This window comes from Oncorhynchus tshawytscha, linkage group LG05, assembly GCF_018296145.1.
Source record: "Oncorhynchus tshawytscha isolate Ot180627B linkage group LG05, Otsh_v2.0, whole genome shotgun sequence".
Lineage (NCBI taxonomy): Eukaryota > Metazoa > Chordata > Actinopteri > Salmoniformes > Salmonidae > Oncorhynchus > Oncorhynchus tshawytscha.
Genome location: NC_056433.1, coordinates 26,700,883 through 26,723,753, shown reverse-complemented (window position 1 = coordinate 26,723,753; position 22,871 = coordinate 26,700,883). Strand labels below are relative to the sequence as shown.

The 22,871-nt window shown below is 41.9% G+C and overlaps 1 protein-coding gene across 2 annotated transcripts; it reads right to left on the bottom strand.

The window, feature by feature from the left end:
- Positions 1-10,840: 10,840 nt before the first annotated feature.
- LOC112250404 (terminal nucleotidyltransferase 5A) lies at positions 10,841-15,857 on the bottom strand. Of its 2 annotated transcripts, XM_024420518.2 has the most exons (3): positions 15,192-15,857; positions 14,611-15,049; positions 10,841-13,380 (listed from the first exon to the last, which is right to left on the bottom strand). In XM_024420518.2, the coding sequence occupies exons 2-3, from the start codon at positions 15,046-15,048 to the stop codon at positions 12,472-12,474; spliced, it is 1,347 nt and encodes a 448-aa protein (XP_024276286.2). In that variant the 5' UTR covers position 15,049; positions 15,192-15,857; the 3' UTR covers positions 10,841-12,471. The 2 variants fall into 2 exon arrangements, with proteins under 2 accessions (XP_024276286.2, XP_024276285.2); XM_024420517.2 differs by having other exon boundaries at positions 14,611-15,857.
- Positions 15,858-22,871: the final 7,014 nt, after the last annotated feature.

Below are 22,871 nucleotides of genomic sequence, written 5' to 3'. Positions count from 1 at the left end.
TGTGTCGATGAAATCTTCAAGGAGAAGGACACCCAAGGAAGAATCATATTTGTGTGTGTGTGCATGCTCTCTGTCTGGAGTGATTTTATATTTATTCAGGCCTCAGCCCCAGGCTCTCAGTATAAGTGGATAGATCTACAAAATGATTTAGAATTGACTATGCCCAGTCTGTTCATTCCTATTAAAAAGAGGTGCCAGTCACTTTAATGGCCTCCTCTCAAATTCATCTGCTGCAGGACCCAAACCTGCGTCACTGTCTAATGAAAACCTTGTAACTCCATATTTTCATTGTTGCAGTAACTCCCCTCAATTTTCTGAGTCTAGAAAAAGAAACTGTATTCTCATACAGTGGGGAGAACAAGTATTTGATACACTGCCGATTTTGCAGGTTTTCCTACTTACAAAGCATGTAGAGGTCTGTAATTTTTATCATAGGTACACTTTAACTGTGAGAGACGGAATCCAAAACAAAAATCCAGAAAATCACATTGTATGATTTTTAAGTAATTAATTTTCATTTTATTGCATGACATAAGTATTTGCTCACCTACCAACCAGTAAGAATTCTGGCTCTCACAGACCTGTTAGTTTTTCTTTATGAAGCCCTCCTGTTCTCCACTCATTACCTGTATTAACTGCACCTGTTTGAACTCATTACCTGTATAAAAGACACGTGTCCACACACTCAACCAAACTCACTCCAACCTCTCCACAATGGCCAAGACCAGAGAGCTGTATAAGGACATCAGGGATAAAATTGTAGACCTGCACAAGGCTGGGATGGGCTACAGGACAATAGGCAAGCAGCTTGGTGAGAAGGCAACAACTGTTGGCGCAATTATTAGAAAATGGAAGAAGTTCAAGATGCTGTGTTTGGAGGAAGAAGAAGGATGAGTACAACCCCAAGAACACCATCCCAACCGTGAAGCATGGAGGTGGAAACATCATTCTTTGGTGATGCTTGTCTGCATAGGGGACAGTAGGGCTGCACCGTATTGAGGGGAGGATGGATGGGGCCATGTATCGCGAGATCTTGGCCAACAACCTCCTTCCCTCAGTAAGAGCATTGAAGATGGGTCGTGGCTGGGTCTTCCAGCATGACAACGACCCGAAACACACAGCCAGGGCAACTAAGGAGTGGCTCCGTAAGAAGCATCTCAAGGTCCTGGAGTGGCATAGCCAGTCTCCAGACCTGAACCCAATAGAAAATCTTTAGAGGGAGCTGAAAGTCTGTATTGCCCAGCGACAGCCAAGAAACCTGAAGGATCTGGAGAAGGTCTGTATGGAGAAGTGGGCCAAAATCCCTGCTGCAGTGTGTGCAAACCTGGTCAAGAACTACAGGAAACGTATGATCTCTGTAATTGCAAACAAAGGTTTCTGTACCAAATATTAAGTTCTGCTTTTCTGATGTATCAAATACTTATGTCATGCAATAAAATGCAAAATAATTACTTAAAAATCATACAATGTGATTTTCTGGATTTTTGTTTTAGATTGAGTCTCTCACAGTTGAAGTGTACCTATGATAAAACTTACAGACCTCTACATGCTTTGTAAGTAGGAAAACCTGCAAAATCGGCAGTGTATCAAATACTTGTTCTCCCCACTGTACAGCTTCTGAAATTTCTAAATTGTATGTTTGTTCAGGGTAAAACATGGAAGTTTTTCCATTTCCTGAAAATACATTTTTATAAGAAAGCGATGATTTGTGCTCAGGCACTTGGTTCGCCTGCCAAAATATTTATCACCAGGCACAAACACACCAGATTATGAATGATTTATTACTAAAACCAAAGGCAGTTATTTGGAATGGATGCTGGGAAAGTTCTCTAACTTAGTTGTATAGAGAAGAGAAAAATTTGTAATTTTCCATTGTTTTTAAAATGGCCTAATAATCAACCAGATTATATTTAGCCAATGACTGGAACAAAATAATCTGCAAAAGCAACAATATCCACAGATGGTTTTAACTAAAAATGAGACACCCTCCCTCAGTTTTCCTTATCAATGTAGCACACACACAAGCAGAGCTGTTTCTCACAGTTTCACCCCGCCGTTGTTTGATTTAGTCTCTGACCTTTGACATTGGCTGGGTCGTGTTGGATGGACTACTGGTGCTGGTCCAACTGGGAGGGTTGAAAACTGGCCAGACTGGATGTGTGTGTGTGCGTGTATGTGTGTGTGTGTGTGTGTGTGTGTGTGTGTGTGTGCGCATGCATGTGAATGTGTGAGTGTTTTTGCGTGTGTACATGATTAAAGATTCCTGTACACATTGATTATTAAGAGACAAGAGACTGGCTCTACAACATTAGGATCCCTTAGTCTCTCTGATTTACTGTGTTTGGATAAACAAGAATACATCATGTTCCAACTCTTTCTTATTCACTTATTTTCCCCCTCAGTCCTGTGACTTTGAGAGAAATAGACCTGAGTAACTGGAGTGCAGCATTAGTCGTCTAGCTAAATGGCCTTCTTAATGCAATGGCACACAGAATTTTACTTTTGGTTGCAATGACACTGCAATGATTGGACCATAAGAGGAGACACAGGAGTAAGTTTAAGAATTAGGATTCCCTGCACATACCAATGTAACCAATGATGACAGCCACAACTCCGTTAGCCAATCAGAATACAACACTGAGGTGAGTGTCAAGCCAGATGATAGAAAGAAGAAGAGTTTGTAGTGCATCATTAATAAATTGACCCCTGGGGTCAAAACCTGCATCATACAGTAGGTGATAGATCGACCTCATAGAGTGTATCAGCACATCTATGGAGCAGATAGCACTACTATAAGCCATCTGTGATGTGTGTGTGATGACCTGGATTGCTGAGACATAACAGCCATGATAATAGCAACCCACCCTTGATAATCAAAGGTCAACAACCACTAGACCCCTAATAAAGTAATTCATGATCGTTACAAGTGGGCCAAAAAGACGAAGCTGTAATCAGTGTCGTGACTCAGTCCATTGTGACTCCAACCCCCATGAGACCACAGTCATGAACTCTGTATGTTAAAGGAGGGAGTTTGAATACAGAAAAGCACTTGGGTAATCAGGTACATGGGAGTCTTTCTGATATATGGGCTATATACTGTACATCGCTGTAGGATATGTCTGAAGAAACATTTCCTGCGCTTCAAGTTGAGATTCTGTATGTAATGAATAGCGCTATAAAAGTTGAATAAATGATTATTATGATTAATGTTGTCCTGATATCTAAAAAACTAAGTGCATCAGGAGACCGTTGAATCATTTATGACTGATTTCATTGCTGATGGATAGTTTTTTCCCACTGTTGTTTCAGTGTTATTTTTTACTTATTCTCTGAATTTCTCATTTGAAGTCAGCCCACAGATGTGAGGGTTTCTAGTTCAGTCTCTGTATTCATTTTTCAAATACGTAAATCAAAGCATTTCTGCATCGGCCTATCCTGTGTGCCGACACAGGAACTGAAAGTCCCAACAGCTCAGTTCTATTCCAGAGCATTTCAACGTTTCTTCTGTTGAGCACCCTCAGCAGGATTTTCAGGGGAAATGGAGAGCCTGTGACGCACGCGTCTTCTGTTTTGGGGTGTTAACAAGGCGACACTCCATCTTAACTCCTCCACATTTACTGGATTGGTTGAATAGTGCAGAAGAGAACATCCCCAGACAGTTTTTTGTCTCTCGTCAGAAACAGAACGCTGCTCAAATGTTTCTTTTACGCCTGCTACAGAAGCCTGTTTCACCCAGTGTTCTGAGGAGTAAATATTCCCCTGGAAATATAAAGGATTAACTGTTTAGAAGCATTTAAGTTGCAGCCTCTTAATAATCATCACATTTGGTCAGTTCTGAATGGGAACCTCACAATAGGTGACCCTCATTTTGACATCATTAAAGTACCCTCATTATTGACTCTTCTCACTGTCCATATGACATTAAATGAGGCACTCTAATCGCCGTCTTTGGGCTATTACAATGAGGTATTCTCATCACAATGAGGAATTTTAATTCCTGTTTTGATGACAATCACAATGAGGTATTCTCATTACTGTCTTTGTGACATCACAATTAGGTAAACCCTCTTATTCCGGTCTTTGTGCCATCACAATAGGTTACCAATTATCACTGTCTCTGTAAAATCATAATCCACTTAGAATAGGTTGTTATAAATAAAATGTCACAATACGGTGCTGAGCTTTCGATTTGACTGCTGGGGGGCAAGGAGACCCCGATCTCGGCAAACCATTGACAACTACATTCCGTTTTCAAGGGATTGTTAAATAAATGTTATGACTATTTGGTTTTAATAGCATCACCTGTTGAAGAGCAACAGTCAAATCTACACATTTCCGATTATTCTACATTTAGCCCTATCATCAGAGCCCTATCAGTATACAGCAAATAATGTGAGGGTAGCCTAACCATTTGTCATTTATCTAGCTAGCTAGCTAAACAAACAACGTGTCATAAGATTGCCTAATCAAAGATTAGGCTTTTGGAATGAGCTTGACATCAGCAAGTCCTCGTCTTGGTAAAGTTGTCAATTGGACTACGGTCATCATCACCACTATAGATGGCAAGCAAATTAAACAATATTTGGATATATCCATCTACTGTAGTAGTAGCAGTGCTTGGGCAAAATCAATGAGGAAGCCAAACCAAGCCAGTAACAAATCCATATTACAATCTATGTTGTGATAATTGTGTTGTTTGCTCTATAACCAATTTGTTCATTTGCCAGCGTGGTATACAATAAGTCTGTGACAACAAACAGTCACACAGTGAGGGAATAAATTCAACTACACATACGTTTCATCACAAAACCAGAGAGCAACATCTGTCCAGTTAAGTCAACAAAGCAAATATTGCATGTAACAAAGTTACAGTACATTCAGAAAGTATTCAGACCCCTTGACTTTCTCCACATTTTGTTACGTTACAGCCTTATTCTAAAATGGATCAAATGTTTGTTTATTTATCATCAATCTACACACAATACCCCATAATGACAAAGAAAAACAGGTTTTTAGACATTTTTGCAAAATAATTGTTTTTAATAATAATTGAAATATCACATTTACAGAAGTACTTTGTTGAAGCACCTTTGGTAGCAATTACAGCCTCGAGTCTTCTTGGGTATGTTCTCTACAAGATTGACACACCTGTATTTGGGGAGTTTTTCCCATTCCTCTGGCTTTCGTCTGGCCACTCTACCATAAAGGCCTGATTGGTGGAGTGCCGCAGAATAGTTGTCCTTCTGGAAGTTTCTTCTATCTCCACAGAGGAACTCTGGAGCTCTGTCAGAGTGACCATCGGGTTCTTGGTCACCTCCCTGACCAAGACCCTTCTCCCCCAATTGCTCAGTTTGGCCAGGCGGCCAGCTCTAGGAAGAGTCTCGATGGTTCCAAACTTCTTCCATTTCAGAATTATGGAGGCCACTGTGTTCTTGGGGACCTTCAATGCTGCAGAAATGTTTCAGTACGCTTCCTCAGATCTGTGCCAAGACACAATCTTGTCTCGGAGCCCTACGGACAATTCCTTCAACCTCATGGCTTGGTTTTTGCTCGGACATGCACTGTCAACTGTGGGACCTTATATAGACAGGTGTGTGCCTTTCCAAATCATGTCCAATAACTTGAATTTACCACAGGTGGACTCCAATCAAGTTGTAGAAACATATCAAGGATGATCAATAGAAACAGGATGCACCTGAGCTCAATTTTGAGTCTTATTGCAAAGGGTCTGAATACTTGCAAAAATGTCTAAGAAACAGTTTTCGCTTTGTCTTTATGGGTATTGTGTGTAGATTGATGAGGATAAACTGAAAACAAACTTAAAGATACCAAAACAATTTAGTCCAATCAATGTTGCTAAATATCATGTGGCTGTCCATGGTACTAATTTCTCTGTGTGTGTGTGTGTGTGTGTGTGTGTGTGTGTGTGTGTGCACTTTCATGTTGGAAAAACAGTCTTTGGCTTTGTCATACAGAAAGCTTTTCGGTTTTATTGTCATAGGCTATCTAGCTAAAATGCTTGCTAGCATAACTTCTTTGCATGGTCAACAATGAACCAACTAAGTTAGCTAGCTAGTTAACGTGAGCCTAAAAGTACTAGACTACATCTAGGCTACATATTGAACTTCAATCGTGTCAGGCCAGTGGCACAATATATTAATTCACGGTTAGGTCAGAATGGCCATCATAATTATTGGCATGTACAGAGAATTAAGACAAAACCACAAGTCCAAATTACCATCTCCATCCATGGCTTACGAAAGGGCTGATTTAGCAAGTTAGCTACTGCAGGACATCAACACAAGCTGACCAGAAACTAAAAGGAAGTTTTGGTTAGGATGTTTTGATTGGTGTGAAGCCAAATCCAAACTGGCCTCCCATGGGGGGCGTTTTGCTACACCAGGACAATCCACTGTTTTTTTAATCAAGGGAAATTAACCTCTCATTCTTGTCAGGTATAGTTCACTTTTATTTTATATCACTCTTTATATTGAGGCTACCCTCATGTATCTAAAATTACATGATCGTTGATGTTTACTGATCATGAAAAGGAGGCAGTTACTTCCTGTATAACTCTGATGATAGAGCTAAATGTGCACAATAGTTTTGCATGAAATAAGCAGACAATTGTAGTTCTGACTATGCTCTTCAAGAGCAGATAATATTACAACCAAATAGTTCACATTTATTTAGCAATCCCTTGAAAACGGCACGCAGATGTAAATTCTTTTAGTGGAGCTGGGAGTCTCCTTCCCCCCCAGCATGGAAATCGAATGCTCTCCACCTTATTGTGCCGTTTTATTGATAACGACCTAGACTGTCATTATCTTCACTGTGACATCACAATGTGGCAAACTTATCATCTCATTATTGCGCCATCACAAAATGGACAGCTACCTGATTAGTAACACTATCACAGTACTATGTAGGCCACCTACAGTATTACTCTATCTAGGTCAGTCCTGTGTTGTGCAACATAAGAAACATTTCTGGCATTTTTTTTTAAGTGTTCACCTGAGAAGGAAGTGAACTGGTTCAGTCAGCAGGGGAGACAGGGTGACCTAACAGAGTGATGATCAATACAGTGGTAGTAAATACCCCTGCAGCAACCACAGTAGACCGTGATCAAAAGCTTATAAAGGAGCAAATCAGCTTTCCCAGACGACGGGGTAATGCCCTTATCATGGCCAGCACTATATTTAGCAGTCACTCTCCCTCTTAGCAGGGGATAACATTGCCCTGGTTCCCTACCGTTGGTGATCATACACACTAATACCCCCAAAGGGACCAGACATAGTGAGAGAGGGAAGCGAGAGTCACCTCATGCAACAGGTGTGAGGAAAAACTACCTTTGTCCTTTCCTCCTCTGAGAAATGACAGAAAGACAAGGGGAAAGTGAGACAGAAGAGAAACAGTTATTCACCAGGGAGAGTGACTTCTGGAGGCCTGTCCTGGTTACATTAGTATGACGCAGGCCTGGAGCAAATCCATTCAGTCCTCTTCTCTACGTTGCTCTGCTGGGAGTGCCACACTCAAGTTCATTACATTTACATCATTTAACAGATTTATCCAGAGTGACTTACAGGAGCCTTGCACAGACAGATTTTTCACCTAGCCGGCTTGGGATTCGAACCAGCGACCTTTCGGTTACTGGTAGATACACACCTGGCTTTTGTTTGACATATACTCCCAGTGATGGTGGGTGACGTCTGACAATGACGTCTGTGAAAGGGAAATCCTACACGGTCTGCTTGATGTGATACGAGCATATTGGTCTCCCTATTGGAACATTGGCCAAAGCTGAGCCACAGGGATTTGTGTCACACTACTCATTTTTTTGCACGTTTCGTCATAATATTGTTTTGAACTTTCTCTTGAGGACTGATGGTTCCACTCAATACATTCTCAATGGGTGCTGATGAAGATTTCATCTTAAGTGTAACATAGTGGGGCTTGGAAACAAGATGCAATTTCAAAAGGAGGAAAGTAATTAATAGAAAACCCTTTTGTCATCATTGGGATGTCACCAGATGGCGGGCCTCTTTTTAGAATGTTCAAAAACAATGGCATGACGCGACTGAGTGACGGAAGTGCACCGTTGATGAAGAGTAGTAAAAATGACTGTATTTAATAATAAAAAATACAGAGCTATAATGTGATCTAGAGGTGCTCACTGTCCATTTGAGCTTGCAAACAAAAACACACAGAGGCATATATGTTGAGTTTGACAAATTGGGGTGTCTGGTAGCCTAGTGGTTAGAGCATTGGGCCAGTAACCAAAAAGTTGCTAGATTGAATCTCTGAGCTGACAAGATAAAAAATAAGTTGTTCTGCTCCTGAACAAGGCAGTTAACCCACTGTTCCTAGGCTATCATCTTAAATAAGAATTTGTTCTTAATTGACTTGCCTAGTTAAATAAAAAGCATTGTGGTCTATTTCTATATGTGTATTGCTAATGCAAATCACTATGACCTTGCCTCTTTGTCTAAGCTTTTATTACATTCAATCGCAGGGGGGGCACCAAACAAACTTCTCCAGACGCTTCAATTGTATGCTAAGCAATTACTCAGAGAAAGATATTTTGTTTAACAAGCAATACGGTTTCTCAAAAAGGTAGGGGTCAAAATTATTGACACACCGGTTTTCAATACCTCACCGTGGGAGGATAATGGCACTGAGCCTTTTTCTAAAATGTTTTGAGTTGGAGAAAACATTGGGAGGGATCTTAGACCATTCCTCCATACAGAATCCTTCCAGGTCCTTGATATCCTTTGTCTGCGCTTTTGGCTCTTCAATTCAAATCACAGGTTTTCAAGTGGTTTCAAGTCCGGAGACAGAGATGGCCATTGCTAAATTGTGATTTAGTGGCCCATTAACCATTTTTTTGTGGATTTGGATGTGTGCTTGTGTTTATTGTCTTGCTGGAAGATCCACTTGCAGCCAAGTTTTAGGCAACCCATTTTTTGGGGCTAAAATGTCCTGGTACTGGGTAAAGTTAATGATGCCATTGGCCATAAGTGCCCCAGGACCAGTGGAATCAAAATAGTGCCATAACATCAACAATTCACCACCATTTTTTACAGTAGGTATGAAGTTATTTTCTGCATTCACCATTTCGACACCAATCACACCACTGGTGTGCATGGCCAAACAGCTCTATTTTCATGTCTTCTGACCAAAGCACTGGTTCCAATCCAAGTGTCAATGCCGTTTAGCAAACTCAAGGCATATACATTCGTTGGATGAAATGAAAATAGTGCCCTGGCCATGCACACTAGTGGTGGGTTTGGCATCGAAATGAGAATTAATGAGCAGAAAAGAACCATATACAGAAAGAGCATGGGTGATGAGGGACATACAGTTGAGTATTTAAATACTGTATATAATTTGGTAAATCCACTTCAATCAGTGTAGATCAAGGGGAGGAGACAGGTTAAAGAAAGCCTTTCGTAAATTGAGACTTCAATTGTGTATGTGTGGCATTCATAGGGTGAATGGGCAAGACAAATAGATTTTAGTGCCTTTGAACGGGGTATGGTAGTAGGTGCCAGGCGCACCGGTTTGTGTCAAGAGCTGCAACGCTGCTGGCTTTTTCCACGCTCAACAGTTTCCCTAGTATATCAAGAACGGTCCACCACCCAAAGGACATCCAGCCAACCTGACACAACCTTAGGAAGCATTGGAGTCGACATGGGCCAAAACCTCTGTGGAATGCTTTTAACACCTTGTAGAGTCCATGCCCTGGCGAATTGAGGCTGTTTTGAGGGATAAAGGGGGCAGAACTCAATATTAGGAAGGTGTTCCTAATGTTTAGTATACTCAGTGTATTCATAACTGACTACAGGAGTGCATAACTTATTTTCCTTCCTATTTAATTATACAAGTATTTAATCTTAGACACTTGCTTTAAACATTATTTCCAACTCTTTGACAAACCCCATATTGGATGGCAATCAAAATAGACATTTACACAACAATAAGACTCTAAGACATTCTCTTTCTTACATGCCGACAACACCAGCCACGTGTCCCAACCAGACACATTGGGTTAAAATACCAAAATCAACTGTGAATCAATTATATTATACATTAAACATTCATGGACATTTAGCTAGCTAGCGGTTGCTAGTTAGTTTGTCCTGGGAGATGAACATTAGGTTATTACCCAGAGTCATACAAAATCTACTCCGATGATTAATCCACAGATATAAAGGGATATCTAGTTAGTCATCTATAATTAATCTCTCCTCGTTTGCCTTTCAAGCATCCAAGTGGGTCTGTATCTTCCCGGATATCCAATAAGAGGGGACTTGAAGCTCGTGGAGCATCTCAAATAGAACCAAGTCCTATTTTAGCAGGCTATGCAGACACTTGTTCGTTCGGGGGCTGTGTGGGTGAAATTATTGAATAACATATGCGCACATTTATTTTGCAACGCTCACGCACGCATGTTCGGTGTGGTTTGCGTGTTAGTTAGAAAATAATGTTTTTAAAACAAAAAGAAAGGAAAAAAGGTAACATGAGCAACACCATTAACCTTGTGTGTATGAGTCATCATTAGGTTTGCAAAATTCTGGTAACTTTCAATAAATTCCCTGTTTTTCCAGAACTCTTGGTTGGAGGATTCGAGATTTCCAGCTTATTCCTTCCTGATTCCGGGAATTCTCCAATCAGGATTTGGGGAAAATCAGAGATTTTATTGAAATAACACTCTCCCACACATGCAAACACACACGCACACTTGCATTAACACTCTCTGTACAGCCTCTTGGAACGAGGCAATTAAGAAACTATGGCATGAGCCGAACAACATGTACAAAAATAGAGATTGATACAAAAATAAGATATCCAAGAACAGGTTTAATAGAATGATGTGAGGTGTCTGCATTTATAGGGTTAGTTTAACCCAATATTTTCACCTGCTCAAAGTTTGCACCCAACATCTTTATAAGGGGAATACAAGATCATTAAAAAAATACCTTTATTGAGATGTTAACTTAGTTATCCTTCTCTTAATCTTTACTTTGTTCTTTATTTTATGTTTAATTACTTAAAAAATGACAGGTGCAAACTTTGCACAGGTGAAAATGCTCACGCTCCCCCTTTCTCACGTCACATGGAAACCTCTCCCAAATAAAACATTAGAAATGTCACAAAGAAGAAAATGGCAAAAGACAATTTCCACCTTGTGAAAAAACACATTTCCCATACACACTCCAAAAGATATTTCCGAAATACACTTTCAGGACGCTCTCTCTACTGGTAAAAACACCTACAGTACGCTCTGTTGACATACTCTCCTTGTAAACTCCTTCTCTCTCTTACTTTCTTTTGCACTCTAACCCATCTCCCTCTCGTCATCCAATTATACTTTGAGTTGGGAGATATGAAACACACCAAGTCAAAGGTCCCAACCGTGTCCCTCTACTTCAATAACAATTCCACATTGTGTCCCTTTCTGGTCCAAAATACATTCATTTACACAGGTAACACACTATCACCCTTAAAAGGCCCATGGTCCTTTGTCTAAAATGAACAGGCCTGGGTTTATTGACAAAATATAACAACCTATTTCTTCCTTTTAGACATGTAGGCACTTAAAGCAAAATATTCACATACATATTGCATATTTTCCCCCTTGATCAGCCAAATGGTGGGTATCGACAAGATAGATCTTTGGTTTGTAAACTATGTCCAGTTCTTCTTTTGCATTGTCTGCGGTCAGACTCTCACACTTCTTGTTTTCACTGGTCAGAGAAATGTCAACACTCTGTCTTATTAGCCAACCAATCAGGACATGTACACAACTTCCTGTATTCTCTGTGATCACTTTCTTTCACCGTACACTCAGTGTGTGCCTATGTAAATGTATGCAATGTCTGGGGTGTGAGATGTTTAATAGTGTGTCTGTGTTTGTATACATGTATGAGTGTTAGGCAGTATACTGTGTATGTACATTCAAGCGTGAGTCTCAAATACAAGTCACTGCTTGCAAAAACATAACCACTATCACGGTGGTTATGTACATTATTTCACTGCATCAACACTGGTAGTATTTAGCCCTAAGCCAAATGTTCCTATACTTGTCACTCTGTGGGGGTGCTTGGTTGTTCAGCAAGGTGCCTGGCTTCTAGGCCTGGCAAATAGCCATGGACAAACTGGCCTCCTGGCTTCAACCTCAGCATCATCTTAGATCAGCATTCTTCTGGCTCGCCTCTTTTTACCCTCCTCTCCTCCACAGCTGGCTTTCTGCCCTGTATGAAAGCCTTCTCTCCAGGGTCTGACCACATCCAAGTGGCCTTTTCTCTCCCATCCATCCTGCTCGAAACCAAAGCAAAACTACACCTATCTTTATCTCTCTATCAGAATACAGAGAGGAACCATGATCATGCTGTGATCTATCCATTCGTTAGGATGAGAATCCTGTCGTTCCATGAGTGACTGTGTGTATGTGTGTGTGTCCACACACACTCAGTTGCAGGGCATCCATGCAGTGTACATGGGGTGGTGTGGAGGTGGATGGTGTGGAAGGGGATACTGTGACGGAGGGTGTTGTTGAGGTGGGTACTGCTGAGGTGGGTAATGCTGAGGGGGGTAATGCTGAGGGGGTAATGCTGAGGGGGTAATGCTGAGGGGGTAATGCGGGTAAACGTGCTGCACCTGGGCCACGTAGTAGTTGCTGAAGTTGCCGTCTGCGACGTAAGGAGCCGGCTGGTAGTAGCAGGTGACGTTGGCCGTGTTGGGGATAACGTTCTGCTCGGCAAGGACCCGAAGGGCCAGGGAGGAGATGAGGCCCAGTGTCTGTCTCCTCTCATGGCCCATCAGGCACACTGTGCTCTCCCGCACTACTCCATGCAGAGTGGCCAGATAGTCGTATTTCCTGTCCTCGAGACCCACAAAGTGGTTCTGGAGGTAGGATTCCAGCTTCCTCCTCTGCTCGCCCACCTCTGGGAAGTCTATGAAGAACCTGGAACACATGTAGCGCTGCAGAAGTTTCATTTCGGGTCCGGAAGCCGCACAGAAACCCCGGACCAGCAGATGGCAGTATTTCAGTAGACCACCACCGCGAATCTCCTCAGGGCTCCGCGTGCAGATGAGGCGTTTGCGTAGATGGTCGAGGGCGGCGGAGAAATCACCATAGACGCTCTCTCCCAGGATGGTGGGGTGGAAGGTGGCTGCCATGGGGTGCTCGGAGCACTCGTAGAAGAGGAGAAGGGAATCCAGGCGAATCTGGAAGGAGTCCACACTGAACTCAAACTGGCGACGCAGAGAGTCCACAAACTTTAACTCCACATTCTTGCCTCTGTTGTTGGAGAGGGAGATGAGGCTCCAGCGGTCTGAGTCATTACACACCTTCACCATCTTCTGCACATAGGCCTCCTGAAAACACAACAACAAAGTCATGAGAACACATATATATGGTAAATTGTAATAATAAATGAAAGATTAGATACATTAAATCCATTAATTATATTTTTTATTTTATGAATTGGTTGGTTCAAGACCTGAAAGCTGATTGGCTGAAAACCATTGTAAATCAGACTATATACCTTGGGTATGACAAAACATTTATTTTTACTCTTCTAATTATATTGGTAAACAGTTTATAATAGCAATAAGGCACCTTGGGGATTGTTGGAAAAAGTCCAATATACTGCTGCTAAGGGCTGTATCCAGGCACTTAGCAGTGGTATATTGGCCAGACACCACAACCCCTCGGGCCTTATTGCTTAAGTATAGTATTAACAGCATATCTATTAGTGATGAGGGGGGGGAAATCATTGATATAGTTACATATCGGGATATTATTTTTGACTATATATCGTAGGGGGAGTGTGAGTGCTTCTCAAATGTATTGTTTTATGTATTCTCCACACTCTCGTCCCCACAAGAACGTCCTCGGAGAATGCACTCAGAATAAGAGAGTGTGGAGCACGGTAGTATGCATGTTGAGAAACACCCTAATATGCTGTGCATTGAACAGAGGTAATCTTCTCCCTTATTTGGTCTGCTGGACAGCTCTAGTGTCGGGTCATGCGTAAGTAGGTATCTGGGTAAATGAGCGGATCCCGTTCCAATTGGATTAGTTTGAATCCTCTTTGTAGTGGAAACCACAGTTTCTACTATCTGCAGCCTTATCACCATGCAGCTTAGAATCCAGGGCAGAAATCTGAATGCATCACAAGCATACTGCAAAAAATGTATGTTAATACGATGTGGATTGGCATAACTGTAATTTATAGGCTGCTGTAGCATGCATAACTTATTGCATGCAGTAAGCTCATTGAGGGGAAATTAAGATGTAAAACGAATGTACTGCATTCTCATACTGGAGTATAACTTTCACTGGTTGCATTGTAACGCCAGCCATGATACGTTCTGCCCCGGAACAAGGCAGTTAACCCACTGTTCCTAGGCCGTCATTGAAAATAAGAATTTGTTCTTAATGACTTGACTAGTTTTAAAAAAAGTAAAATAAAATACAAAAAATACGCAGCATTCAATGTTCATACAAACATTTGCGCATCTAAACTGTTACGTAATACACTGTATTAACCAGCAGTATGAATCTGAAATGATCATGTCAAATGATAATAAAAGTTTAATTACCTTTAAGGTCACTGGTGTGATCTTCTCCTTGTTCACTCCCTCGGGTAAGAAGTCTAGTAGAGCGTCAAGAACTATATCCTTCACCGTCTGAAACTCTAGTTCGCCTTTCATGTCGGCACAGAATATCAGGTCCAGATCCTTCCATCCCAAACCGCTGTCCTCGTGGAGAACATGGCTGGCCGCGGAACCGTTCAGGCGGACCTCCCGGACATGTATGCGTTTCTCCTCCATACGACACCGGACCACTTTGACTATGTCCCGCGGTTTAATCTCCAGGGTTGGGAAGTTCCAGCGGCCGTGGATGGGGATGGACCCAGCCAGGATGGCGTCCAGGCGCTGCACTTGTTCCCAGTTCAGCACGCTGAGGTCGCTGCTCTCCCCGTCGACCAAACAGCCCTCCACTGGAGTCGATCGTCTCGAGTCGACTTTCTCGCCCATACTGATAAAAGGTAGATATGAAAATGTAAACGACAAAATTCTTCACTCCCTCCGTCTCTTGCTTTGCTGTGAAATAAGGCAGCCGTGTTGCCGCAGGAGTAGCTTGCCAGAGTGCTTTGGCCACATCAACTGGCTGTATTTACCTTTATCGCCGTCCTTTAGATAACGTTATTCATCATAACAAGCCGTGTCGTCTCAGCCGTGTCGTCTCCAATTTACGCACAGCAGACGTAGTTCCACTTCTCAGTTGCTTGTAGTGAAGTCGGGGTATATGTTCAGCTCGTTGCGCTGCGTAAAGCTAGCTGTCCAATCTCTTCCCTTTCCCCAAGTTCACCGGGATATTATTCGATTGTTGGGCGGGTCTCAATGGCTTGTACAGCCATGGGCCTAGCTCACTGTCCCGTATTCGTTAGGTCACTGTGCGCTTTCTCTTCCGTCTGGGTCGCCATCGCCTAAAGTTGCGCCTGTCAATTAGCATTGATACAGAATAGCGTCTTTCACTTTCTTAAGTTGTATCCCCACCCCTAACATAAATCGCCTCTTCTGTTAGAATCAAAAACATTTCAGCACCTCCAAAAGTTTATTTTCCTCCCACTTTTATACGCAGCAGGTTTCGCGTCTTTTCGAATATCTCTGCTGCTCTTTTACGCATCAGATTTAACCTACGAAAGACGTATTCCTATACACCTTCACATACCATGACATAAAATGGTGTATTGCTTCTACTTGCGCGTTACATGTTTCCCGTGTTTCGCTTGATGGCAGTGCGTCGCACCACTGAGAGGTTCTGACGTCGAAAATGTTTTCCCCTGCGAAGGAACAGCGGGGATGGTTAGTTTGAGTGGCAGCTCGTTCCACCAATCGCTGTAATCGGTGCTTCAGGGTACATCGCTCGCAACGCGCAATTATTTTTTAAACATTTTGTTCACCTTTATTTAACCAGGTAGGCCAGTTGAGAAAAAGTTCTCATTTACAACTGCGACCTGGCCAAGGTAAAGCAAAGCAGTGCGACAAAAACAACAGAGTTACACATGGGATAAACAAACGTACAGTCAATAACACAATAGAAAAATATATGTACAGTGTGTGCAAATGTAGTAAGGGAATAAAGTTGTCCCATATGCTGATCTGAGGTCAGTTTCACCCACCCCATAGATTAACGTTATATTGGCAGAATGAACGCTGATTTTAGATCTGTCACTAGGCACATTCTACAAGAAGTCTTGCAAACTGACAAAGGCTGTTTTTAAAGATGCAACACCCTTTGCACAGGGATTTTGATAAGCTTTTCAGTTATTTTACACCCTGAAGATTCACTACTAAAAGCCACATGCATGTGTTGTTTGACAAACTCCAATGTGTACATCATACCCTTCACATGTGTCACAGAGAGTACCTTTAATTATGTGTAATATTGTGTCAGATATGTAGATCATGTTGTTTACACAAATATTAATGTTATCAGTCATATTAATCTCTTGATATAAACTGGGCTATGCACGATCCTTCCCTATATCGCCCTCTAGAGGTGGCAAAATCTCTCTCGAAGTGTAAGCGTCACATGTCAAATCTTTAAAAAGTCAGTATTCACAATTCCCAATTTTACAGTACTTTTCACTCAGAATCCATCAGATAGGGCTTTCATTGGCATATCTGCGTCACTGTTGACTAGCCCATAAACCATCTTACTGCAGATTACCCTGTATGTACAGTAACACAATTGCGCGCACACACACATACATGCATACACACAGTTCCACACACACATGTACATGTATGTACTGTATGTACACACACACACACCTCATACTGTTCCTAGTATGCCTGTGTTTTTCCCATGACTGATAAACCTAAGTTGCTCTTTTACAGTGTTACATGTATAACTTCCTGGCAGAAACCAGGAAGGAAAGACCACCCTGGCAAATGACCTGGCCCTGTGCATGCTCCGCATTGTAAAACCACTCTTTTAGTGACACAGAGGGCATGGCCATTTTGGGTCTATAAACAGAGACCTGGAAGAGAAACCTTTGCACAGTCACGCTATGAAACCATACACTCTTCCCCAGGGCTAAACTGTTGAAAAAGACAGAGGTGTGTGAGGGAAGAGGTGGCGAAAGACAACACTCTGACATGTCACACCTCTGAAAAGGGAGTCCCTATCCAGGAACAGAATGGCTACTAGTTCCATTAACTGCATTTGGATATCATAATTACACAGTGGTTTTTAGATTAATCGTTTCACAATAGTATCTGGAATATAGTCCATGCAGAAAGAATGACTGCAATTTCAACCCACCATTTGTGTGTGGCTACTTTCCCAGACTTGCAAACTTGCCAATGAAATGACTCAGCACAGTATAACCTACCTTCACCTCCACCCAAACAATTTAACCCGAGAATCATAATGGATTAAGTAAAATGGTGGTCAACATCTCTGGGAAGGGGTAAGACATAGGACTTACATAATGTTACACAACCCTGGACCATCTACTCTAGTGTCGGGGACGTTCTGTGTGTCTAAGTCGTAGAGGTAGTAGGGTTAGAGGTCAGAATGCAGCTACGTGCTTCCGGTTGAGATTATACATAGTCACGTTCACACAGGAGGGGAAAGAGAGGGCAGTTGAGTGAACTGATTGGTTTATAGAGGCTGATTTTACTAAGAATAACAAAAGGATCTTTGAAGACTTATTGTAACAAGAGATAATTATGAATCCTCTAGTTACCTAGCCTTTTTCACCATGTGTTAGCTTCTGTTTGTCCCACAAGGAAGCTTGCAATAGAATAGAATAAAATGCAGTGCAATAAATTAATTCCACATTATACAATACAGTAAAACTGTATTTCTTCAAGGTTGCAGTGCATGCACATTAGGCTACATAGTAAGTACACACACAGCTATAGTGCAGAAATATGATGTACCTGTATAAAAAGCATATCAGCTATAGCGTATAGGTGAGAAATAGAGGAGCCATTTAACAGTCTCCAATCAGCTATTGACTCAATGTCAGGCTTAGAAGACCCTCCCCATGATACAGCCATTTAGATGAACAGGTGAAGACTGCAGATCCTCCCCTCCCCTCCGGAAATTCATTATAAGATTACCATGAGCCTGTGAGAGCCGAATGTACATCCCCACCCTTCCTCCCTCCCACTGTCCCTCAGAGCAGGCCCAGAAAAGATGCATTGACCTACTGTGCTTAATTGATACTCATAGATAGAAAGTACATAGAACTCACTGGACATTACAGTTTGGAGAGGTAACTTCAGTTGTATTGCAATCACACATGTCTGTGAAATATATATTCTAACAAGGATATATAGCTGGTAAAAAGCACATGGTTTGTGGAATAGAAGTGCTAGCACAGGTGGAGTAGTGTCCTTTCTAGACAATGTACTTTGGAATTGTTGGCCCATGATACAATGTGTAAAATTAGACATATTTTCATTCTACAGGTTGCATTTCTATATGGCCACTCTCACCCCTCCCTGTGGCACTGACCTTAATGAGCTACCGCTCCAGAACTGACCTTCTGGAGCACACTTAGTAAGCCTTAGCTAAACGGCTCCATTGCTAATGAGATTCGCTGACTCGGCCTGCCTGCTAAACCAAGATGGACAGCTCCCATCCCTAAAGGGTACTATGTAACAGTGTGACTGTGTGTCTTGATAAATTAGTAACTTGTTAATTAGGCTATTTAAGGCATTGCTGTTCACAAGGCAACATCACTTTAAATTATTTCTTTTCGATGAAGACATTAATAAGCGAGTTAAGAAGGACATAGTCAACAAAACTATTTCTTCAGCACTTTTGAAATGTACAGCGACATAATTCATAACATGGCCCGTTCTTACAGTAGTCTCCCTGTACACCAATTCAGAACCATACGATAAATAAAGGGGACATAGAGGCAGAAAATGAAAGCTCTTACAATATTCGATGATGAGGCCCATGTGCACCACCAAGTCAGAACAGTTGGCTAAGTTATGCGAGGGAAAGGGACCAAATGATTAGGGTGAGGCACATGTGCTACTAACAGCTTACTACACAACATACACTTAGTATTACTTTCTTAGCTACAGTATATAAACTCAGCAAAAAAAGAAACATCCTCTCACTGTCAACTGTGTTTATTTTCAGCAAACTTAACATGTGTAAATATTTGTATGAACATAACAAGATTCAACAACTGAGACATAAACTGAACAAATTCCACAGACATGTGACGAACAGAAATGGAATAATGTGTCCCTGAACAAAGGGGGGGTCAAAATCAAAAGTAACAGTCAGTATCTGGTGTGGCCACCAGCTGCATTAAGTACTGCAATGCATCTCCTCCTCATGGGCTGCACCAGATTTGCCAGTTATTTCTGTGAGATGTAACACCACTCTTCCGCCAAGGCACCTGCAAGTTCCCAGACATTCCTGGGGGGGAATGGCCCTAGCCCTCACCCTCCGATCCAACAGGTCCCAGACGTGCTCAATAAGATTGAGATCCGAGCTCTTCGCTGGCCATGGCAGAACACTGACATTCATGTCTTGCAGGAAATCAAGAACAGAACAAGCATTATGGCTGGTGGCATTGTCATGCTGGAGGGTCATGTCAGGATGAGCCTGCAGGAAGGGTACCACATGAGGGAGGAGGATGTCTTCCCTGTAACGCACAGCGTTGAGATTGCCTGCAATGACAACAAGCTCAGTCCGATGATGCTGTGACACACCGCCCCAGACCATGACGGACCCTCCACCTCCAAATCGATCCCGCTCCAGAGTAAGGCCTCGGTTCAATCCTTCATCGATAAACGCGAATCCGACCATCACCCCTGGTGAGACAAAACCATGACTCGTCAGTGAAGAGCACTTTTTGCTAGTCCTGTCTGGTCAAGCGACGGTGGGTTTGTGCCCATTGGCGACGTTGTTGCCGGTGATGTCTGGTGAGGACCTGCCTTTACAACAGGCCTACAAGCCCTCAGTCCAGCCTCTCTCAGCCTATTGTGGACAGTCTGAGCACTGATGGGGGGGGGATTGTGTAACTCGGGCAGTTGTTGTTGCCATCCTGTACCTGTCCCTCAGTTGTTATGTTCAGATGTACCGATCCTGTGCAGGTGTTGTTACTGCAAGGACAATCAGCTGTCCGTCCTGTCTCCCTGTAGCGCTGTCTTCGGTGTCTCACATTACGGACATTGCAATTTATTGCCCTTGCCACATCTGCAGTCCTCAGGCCTCCTTGCAGCATGCCTAGGCACGTTCACACAGATGAGCAGGGACTCTGGGCAACTTTCCTTTGGTGTTTTTCAGAGTCAGTAGAAAGGCCTCTTTAGTGTCCTAAGTTTTCATAACTGTGACCTTAATTGCCTACTGTCTGGAAGCTGTATGTCTTAATGACCGTTCCACAGGTGCATGTTCATTAATTGTTGATGGTTAATTGAATAAGCCCTGTTTAAATCCTTTACAATGAAGATCTGTGAAGTTACTTAGACCTTTCTTTTTTTTTGACTGAGTTTATATCTCCCTGGCATATTACATCATTTTTGGACTCACCTTGTGCTGTGCTCACTTGTTGAATTTGGGATTTCCAACTTGTTGTGTAATGTCCAATGGCTGATGAACACCGATACATTGTATCTATAATTTCTCTTTATTATTTATCTTCATATGACAAGGATTAAAAAGGATTTGCCAGTTGATTGTCGACTTGATTCATAATGACTGCTAGCTAAGATTTTGAATGTATGATGTTGACATAATCAGTCCAATCAAAGCTACTGTAGATATGTGATTTGATGTAATTTTATCTGTGGCCAATTACCTTGAGCCTTCTTGGATGGGCATTTCTAATTTAACAATGGCAGCACCCAAGGGGCTTGCATTTTCTAGCTCTACCCTTAGACTTAGCGGTGATGTTGTATCCCCATGAGTGACAGAACACTGAGCCAATCACGGTGCAACGCACCCTATTTTCTGCTGGCTTGCACCACCACCACAGAAAGCACTGAGCTGGGCTGAAACACCTGCATTTTGGAGTGCCTTACTCAAGAAAACAAAAAAGAGACCATGTTTGTATGCAGCTTTATTAACTCAATGATATCTATATATTTGTTTCACATTGTTTGCATACTGATATGTGACACGTATTAATGCAAAAATAACATGCTAAAAATGTGGGTCTCAAAACAGGTTGGGCTCCACCTGCCCTGAATGACGGGTTGCCACTGGGCATTTGTTGATGCTTAATTTGTCTAAATGGGTAATAGAAACACTTCAACCACTACCTTTGATTTGACATTGTAGTTTTATATGAACATTTGTGTTTTGACGTCATTGTCCATGTGTTTTTATCAACACAAGAATGGAAACGGAGCCTAGCAGACAATTGTCACATCTATTTTCTATGCAAACATTCTAAATGTCGACAGAAAAAAAATCACTGATCAAGTTAATGGAAACATAGCTATTGCATTGCATGTCGGATTGAAACCCATGTCCATTCTACTTATGTCCAATGTATTTCCATGGCTGATTGTCTTTAATCAGGCTGTTTCCCCCTCATGTTGAGTGACCTTTCCGGAAGACTGACATTGATTGCCATGGCGACATAAACAGGAAATGAGTCAGTTAGCTGAGAGAACTCTGACTCAGTTCCTGTTTGAGTCCGTGTATCGAAATGTGATCTCCACATTAATATTATTATAAATTATTTCACAAAGGCACACACAGCAACACCCCATACTTTCCTGCTGCTTATCTACCCACAATAAATCTTCTTATGATACAGCACAGTCTTTCACTCCGTCACACACAAGCTGCTGTGAGATTCTCTACCCTTCTCCCTAAAGTGTACACTTGGGTAGAAAGGTAGGGAACCAGAACTGTCTTGTCTCTCCCTTTCACTCACTATCTAACAAGTCATACAACTATAAAGTACCGTTCTGCCATCTGCTGGACTAAACAGCACCAGGTCCATCAACGAGACTTTCTATCAATGGAGAATGCCTCCAAGAAGTCTCCCTCTTAGCTGACACTAGGTGACAGTCTTTACAGTTATTCACTGCAACCCAGCAAATGCAGGAGGGGACAGAATGCTTGAGTCCTTTTCTGTCCTTTCCAGTCAAACTGTAAGTTCTCAAATGGTAAGTAGGTTCTCTTCTGATGGTTGTCAAATCAAAGCATTTTTATATAAACAGAAGTTCAAACACAAATGAGAATATGAGTGTAATGAGTGTTTGTCATTATGGTGACTGAGACACTTATATGCAAATAACTTCTCTAGTTGCATAAGAAAGTAATTTATCCCATATCGTAGTAATTGATTGATTTCAGATATGTTTTAGTCTATAAGCAGTAGAAACAACAAACTGCTCTCCACACCTGTTTCGGTAAAAAGCTGAGTGATGGGCTGGAGAAATGTAACCACTAGGTGGCAGTCTTCAAACAGTTACAACGGCCCCAGCTCTCATTCACTGCACCCAGGCAAAGAAAGGATGGGACAGAATGCTCGAGTCCTTTTGTCCTCTCCAGTCAAACAGTAAGGATGTCTCAAATGGTAAGCAGGTTCTCTTGTCAAACACAGTGTTGTGATTTAAACAAAAGTTCAAACACAAATGAGAATCAAACGCACATTACTTTTTATGCAACTAGGAGTTATTTCTCCCATATCTGGTAGTAATTGATTGATTTCAGATATATTTTAGTCTATAAGCAGTAGAAACAACAAACTGCTCTCCACACCTGTTTCAGTAAAAAGCTGAGTGATGGGGCTGGAGAAATGTAACCTCTCTCAAATTCATAGACAGAGCTATGGATACAAGGTCTGACCATCCATGAT